The 6,834-nt window shown below is 42.5% G+C and overlaps 1 protein-coding gene and 1 long non-coding RNA gene across 3 annotated transcripts in view; one reads left to right on the top strand and one right to left on the bottom strand.

The window, feature by feature from the left end:
* The first annotated feature begins 204 nt into the window (after positions 1–204).
* LOC145544904 (uncharacterized) overlaps positions 205–6,834 on the top strand; it is a 216,956-nt gene continuing 210,326 nt past the window's right edge. The window contains exons 1-3 of one of the 2 annotated variants that reach the window (XM_081588292.1): positions 205–892; positions 1,103–1,333; positions 3,603–3,783. In XM_081588292.1, coding sequence (XP_081444418.1) covers positions 3,686–3,783 — 98 coding nt within the window. In that variant the 5' untranslated portion in view covers positions 205–892; positions 1,103–1,333; positions 3,603–3,685. The remainder of the gene's footprint in view (positions 893–1,102; positions 1,334–3,602; positions 3,784–6,834) is intronic. The other variant, XR_014081701.1, reaches the window with a different exon arrangement.
* LOC145544926 (uncharacterized) lies at positions 6,099–6,809 on the bottom strand. Its single transcript, XR_014081728.1, has 2 exons — positions 6,557–6,809; positions 6,099–6,246 (listed from the first exon to the last, which is right to left on the bottom strand). It is a non-coding gene; the product is annotated as an uncharacterized LOC145544926 (long non-coding RNA).

The raw sequence follows: 6,834 nt of genomic DNA, 5'->3' as shown, positions 1-6,834 counted from the left end.
GCTTCTTGGTTTGCAGACAGCTGTCTTTTAGCTATACCCTCACATGCTGAAAAGAGGGCTATGTAGCTCTTTGGCCTTGTCTTCTAAGGGCACTAACCCCATTCATGAGGGCTCCACCCCCATGGTCCAACTACCAAAGGCCCCACCCTAAATAACATCACAGTGGGGATTCAGTTTCAACATGTGAGTTGTGTGTGGGGGAGAGGACACAAACATTGCAGTGATAAAGGAGATGGGATGATAAAACAGGATCATCTGATGGCATATAATTGGGTGAGATAGATATCACCATATGCGGGGGTCAAGGAAGGCCTTTCTAAGAAGGTGACAGAAGCAAGTGGGTAGAGCGCCCATGGCCACAAGCAGGAAAGTAGTTCACATACACACACACACCCTCTTTTGAGCTAGCTAGAATGGGCCTCCCATTCTGCAAGCCAAAATGCTTCAACTAAGAACAGGAATAAATGGAAGAAGATTCTGGGTGGCAGTCTGCAGTTTTGGACTTCGCCCTGTCTCTGAAAGGGCTTTCGAGCAGTGTAGAGCATGTTTTCATGCTCTAGTGTCAGGGAAAACATTCCTTTTTGAGAGTGGAAAGCTACTGATTGTACTGAAGCACGCCTTCCTCTGCCAACTGCTGGAACAAGAAAAACAACCGCCGCCATCCTGACTGCCAGCAATCTGGCCAGCTACCACCTGTTCTCAATGCCTGTGTGCTGTGTTTAGCTTAGCTGGGCAGCTCCAACAGCACCTGGGATGCAAAAACATCCTGAATTTCTCCAAACACTGCAGTGGGGCTGTTTAAACAGCACGCTATTCAGGAAATAGTCATTATCTCCACACCTCCTGCATCCAGTGGAGTGGATTATTGGATGAGCTTCAGAGGGCAGCTCCAGTGAGTGCCAAGTCCTACCCACCTAGATCTTCCATCCACGGGGCTATGCTGCCAGGGGGGAGGTGGGGGCAATGGAGCCAGGCTGCTCCGCAAGATGTTGGAGAGGAATTTGGGCTTGATTCTTACTTCTGGGTGGGATCAGCACAAACAGTGGGTGCAGATTTTTGAGGGAAGGGAAGAAACTGCTGCTTCTGCATATATTTTCTACAGGGGCTACTTTGGCCGACAACAAGCGGGGGAAAGGTGGAGGTAGGCAGAAGAGTCTCGTTTCTCTTCACTTCTCTGGGAAAGAGAGAGGATACACTGTCAGCCATGGGCTGGTGTCTTCTTCCCTTCATTTTCTCTTTCCCTTCCACACCTGGCAGTAATCAAAGCTGACCTCAGAGGGAAAGCAATTGCTATCAGCTTGGGCTGGATGAGGTTCTCATCAGAGACACACAGGTTGGTAGTCAATAATTCTGTGAGACTTTAAAAATACTCTTCATTTTACAGCCACGTGCTGTCACACTCTGGTGTACTGTGATGTGCACGCCTATGCTTTTGTGGTTGTTAAACTTTACTTAAAAGTCAAACCCTTTATTCATGTGAATTTTATAGAGCTGGATTAGGGAGCAGGTCAGCTGAGCTACTTCCTAGGGAGGCAACTATAATGGATTCTGGAATAAATCAGAAATAGGGTACTTTTAAACTCAGGTTTCCACTTGCTGTTATCTTCAGAAGCTTCAAAATGTTCATTGTTCCTAATCCTAGTGAACTAGAGGCCTTCATGTGGAAACAAAAACAAAAGCACAAAAACACTTTTGGATGGTGATGGCCAATTTTGTTTTTGTGACTTCAGCACACATGAAGTTCATTAGGCCCCCAGCAAGCCTGGCCAGCCAGCCAGCAACCGGCCAAAATTCTGAAACCCAACGACACATTGCCGAGTCCTGCTTACTGATGACAAATGCTTTATTTTATCACATGAATTTTAAGCCCTTGAATGTCTCCTAAAATATGACTGACTTGGCTACATCGAGATTTGCATCCTAAATAAGAAGCAAACATTTCAGAAAAATAGAACGTTTTCTTAACAGAATGACAAAACAAAACAGGATAAAAGCTCACTGAAAAAGCCACATAAGCTGCTTTTATCCCAGTGAGTCTGAAGGGCTGGGTCTGAGGGCACAATACTTAGCAATTAGGAATAATGGAAAATCAGTGAAAGGAAAGACAACTGCAAATAAGTTGAAGTATTATGTTAATGATGAGTATATGGGATCATCTGTTGTTCAGAATATAAAAACATATAATTTTTATCAACAGAAGTCAGTTCATTTCTTTTTACTCTGACTATATACTGTCACTCAATATTTAAAGAATTGGCATGAACCATTCACCAGACCAGAGAACCCATCTGTCCTCGACTAGCCTGACTAGGCGGAATCCTCATACGTGTAGAATGAGAGTGAGGTCTCTCTGGTTGAAGTGGGAGCCGGAAGACCCACAGCCAACTTTCTCCTCCTGCCCTGAAGTTGCTCTATTTGATCATTGTCTGATGGTTCCTAATCTTCCTCTCTTTCTGTATACTCTAGTCTGCACCAATTCCATTCTTGTACTTTCCACCACTTCTCAGCTGGTGGTCCCCAAATCTCAGTGCTCAGAGCAGCTCTGGACCCCAGCAAAGTCCATACTACATGGCAAGTGGTGAGAGAAAACATAAATCACCCTGCAGTGAGTTTTTGCAAAGCCAAATTAATTAATAATACAAACCATTTTTTTTTTCATCGTGGGATGTCTACCATACTTGTATGGTTGTTAAAAAATTCTTCCTTTTATGAAATAATGAGGATAGCAGATTAAATAAATCTTTTGGGAAGTTAAATATAAAATTATTAACCCTGTGTTAGTTCTCAGGATTTTCATTAAAATTGTACTTATCTGTAAAATTCTAAAATCTGGGCACCACTGTCTTAAGGTACATTTTAAAGATGCTGTATGTTTTATTGAAAAAAAAGAAATATGTTTATTAAAAAATTTAGAAAAAAACAGATATGATGGAATTGTTGACACCAAAAGCATTAATGTGTCAGTAATCACAGGTTTCCCCTCTCCCTTCCTCCTTTTCTGAGAAGGCTGGGCTCTAGAGTTTTGCTATGCTAACTGAGGAAATGTGAGGCTGCAGAACTGATTAGTACTAGAAACTGGAGGAGTAAAATAGATACATATGAAGTAGGTGGGATGGAAGTGCCTACACATTTGGCACCAAAAGTAAAGAAACAGTGAATTTGGAAGCTTGGGGCAGTTATTGGATCCATTTAGTGTAGAGTTGTTTCTGTCATAGAGACCTTGCTGAAAAGAGATGATAAAGAGGCCTTGAATACTTGCTCCATCTAAGTCTCAACTGAGTCGGGGGAACTGACTCTGCTCTTACTTGGGGGAAAGAGAAAGATGATTAAGTCATTAGTTAGACAAAGTAAGAGCTGACAATAATGATAAAGCATTGGTATATCTAAAGGGATTTATTTGTGTGTGTGTCTGCTGCTCTAACAGCAGTATTTTACCCTTTAAAAAAAGAAAGTGACGTCAACTGATTTGTCTTGCTGACTATATAAAGGATTAAAACCGTTTTCACCAACACTGGAAGATATTGACTGGTATGGTATGTTTCTCGTCTTCCTGTCCTCCATACCTTAAGTCTGTCTGCCCCTGGTCTTGTCTCCTTCATTAGGCACCTGGAAGCGCCGCATGAAATGAGCTACAAGACTGGGAAGGCATGAAAAACCCCTTCGCAGACTTAGTGAGGCTCCAGCAATGTCCTGTGGCATTTTACTTCTGTCCACAGAACCTCTTACTGGGACTGATTTTCCTTATGAACTGGATTGGTGTTTTACTTGCGCTGACCCTGGAAAGTAGGTATCTGCAGTGTCTTTCTGCATTTCTTTTCTGAGACTCTCTTCCTGTTCTTGTGTCTGTCCCCAGTCAGGATGTTTCATATTCTCATAAAGCCTTGTGCTCAGTGCCTATGTAGAAGACATCTCTGCTAAGGTGATATTTAGCCCTCCCAGTGGTACTGGCATTTCACAGGGGCCACTGAGGACCCCCAGTTTGAGTGAAGTGCAATGAAACACATTTTTAATGGTAAAATTTTAGGTCCAGTAGGCTCCCAGGGAAGGGTTTTAAGGGTAAACATTAGGAGCCCTTGAACTCTATCCTGTGAGAAACTTCATTCTTAAAATCCCTGAGCTCATTGGACTCCGATATCCTGGGATTGTGAACAGAGTGGGGCTGATGCTCAGACAGACAGACCATTCTCATCTGCTGTTGGCCTAACTACCTTCTTCAGCGTTTACAATTATTCTGGTAGCCAAATTAGCCAGTAATTCTTAATTCATCAGAAAGCGATAAAAATGATTGGTGCATTTGAGCAGCAAGGATAAAGTTTGGTCTGGCCTGGTGTATATGTTGTGTTCCATTTGGTCCCATTCTCAGTCAAGCAGAAACTATGTACAACCTGTGGTAGGTCAGGACATCAGAGATTTAAGTTGTTAAATCGTGGCTGGGCCTGGAATATGGGGTGACTTCTGAGGAACTCAGTTCCACAAAAGTTTAAAGAATATGAGGATACCTTTATCTTGGTCAAATGCAGACAATCAATCTGCCCTTTGCCTGTGATAAATCGGGACCTTTGAAGGGAAGGTCAAACAATCCAGGATGCAAAATTGGCTGCAGAGTGTCCAGCCTGACCTGGATGTAGAAATTTCTCCTGCCTTGTCTTGTCTCTTGCTGCAAATCATCCTGCGAGGAATAGGCAACAGCAACTTCAACTCACACACATTTGAAGGATGGTGACTTGCGCATTATCCATGGTGAAAATCACAGCCAAAGATCAATATGTATTTTCAGGCAAAGAACCATCATTCATTTCTGTTATCGGACAACCTCAGGCAGAAATCATATCTTTTGTGACTCGAATGCTCAACATTCTCAACCGCTTTTATTACTGTGACTGAGAATAGGGCTTTGCTTGGATTGGCATTGAGTTGCCGCAGTTTTCTGAACTGCCATTTCTATTGGGGTGTCCAGGATCAGTATGAGTTTTGGGAGAAGTGAAGGGGAAGAGAGGGAAAGAAAAGTTGCCCTTAGGGAACAAGCTATTTTTGCTAGCTTGAAGCCGCTTAATTTGTTATCATTGCTACTGAGTGTAATGTTGATTTAACTTTTGCATTTGGGGGTATTGATTTTACAGTGAAAAGCCAGACACCAGCCATTGTCTAACAATGACCAGCATGGTTAGAATTTCAGACCCAGTGTGACATAGAGGATGAATGGCTGCTAGAAGATAAAGCCTTTGTCCTGGCTCTTTGAAGAATTAGCTCAAGTGACAGTTTGTTGTTCAGTCACTCAGTTATGTCTGACTCTTTGCGACCCCATGGACTGCAGCATGCCAGGCCTCCCTGTCCTTCACTATCTCCTGGAGTTTGCTCAGACTCATGTCCATTGAGTCGATGATGCCATCCAACCATCTCGTCCTCTGTTGCTCCCTCCTCATCCTGCCTTTAGTCTTTTCCAGCCTCAGGGTCTTTTCCAATGAATCAGCTCTTTGCATCAGTGGCCAAAATATTGGCGCTTCAGCATCAGTCCTTCCAATGAATATTCAGGGCTGATTTCCTTTATGATTGACTGGTTTGGTCTCCTTGCTGTCCAAGGGACTCTCAAGAGTCTTCTCCACCACCACAGTTTGAAAATATCAATTCTTTGGTGCTCAATGAAGCATCAATGCTTCAGCTTGAGTGACACTAGGCAAGTCACTTTACCTCTGTGGGCTTCAGAATTTGTGTCTCTCAGGAGATAGATGTAGAATTAAGATGCCTTCTAACTCCAAGAGTCCTTGACCCTATCATCAGGGTTGGTTTAGTCTTCATTAACATCATAAATGCCTAAAATAAGGCAGGTTTCTATTGAATGACAGCAGGCTATTTCCAACTCTTTGCTGTGACAATGCTTCAGTGGACTTTATGATTATACATATACACATTTTCATACTTGTGAGAGCATTTCTGATGGTTATATTTTTGGAATTAGACTCGCTAGAATAAGAGTTATTGCACAGAAATTTTTTTTTTAATAGATATTGATAAGCTGCCTAACCAAAGCTGTAATGATATAAGCTCTGTTACCCATTAAGATAGTTTTGGTGTCATGTGATAGAAAAGTCAATCCAAAGTGGAGAAAGAAAATTTAATGGACCTTGTACCAAAGGTTGAGAGGAAATCTGGTTTCGGGCATGGTTCGATACAGGCTCGGAAATGATGTCATCTGGCACCAGTTTCTCTCTCCTGGCCTCTCAGCTCTATTTCCTCATGCAAGTTTCCCTTCATGGAATTAAAACAGCTTCATCATTTCAGCTTCTGGTCTAGTGAGGGATATCACACATTTCTATCCCTGAAGTTTTAGTCAATGTCTCTTTGGGTCATGTGCCCATCTCTGAATCAGTGAGAGTGCCCAGGGTCATGAAGGCTTTTATGGGCCAAACCTGGAGCTGGAAGTGTACTCAGCTCACCAGAACATCATGATCTGAGGGTGGAACAAGATGGCTAACCAATTAGAGTTGGCAGCTATTTCTGGAAGTAGGGCCAATAGGTGGAGTGTGAAATCAATAAAGGTGTATGGAGTCTTACTTACGGAGACAGACTCTCTCATCTGGATTTAGAAGTTTATAGAGTGTGTTCCATCCTGAGAGCTGGCTTTCAGAAGAGCTGGCCTAGAGGATCAATGCAGTGGTATGATTTAAATGACATTCTTTGCACTGCTGGCTGGGACTGTAATTATGTACTACTGAAATGTTTTTAAGAACTATCCTTAGATAAGATTGGCTTTATAACTGGAAAAGGAACACAAGTTTCTGTAAAAGAAAGGAGCAGATGTATTAAAGAACAAAAGCATCATAATGGTTTTGTTAA

The sequence above is a fragment of the Giraffa tippelskirchi genome, chromosome 1 (assembly GCF_054371585.1).
Source record: "Giraffa tippelskirchi isolate mGirTip1 chromosome 1, T2T-mGirTip1v1.2.pri, whole genome shotgun sequence".
In the NCBI taxonomy this organism is placed as follows: Eukaryota; Metazoa; Chordata; class Mammalia; order Artiodactyla; family Giraffidae; genus Giraffa; species Giraffa tippelskirchi.
This window is presented reverse-complemented; position numbering and strand designations above follow the sequence as displayed.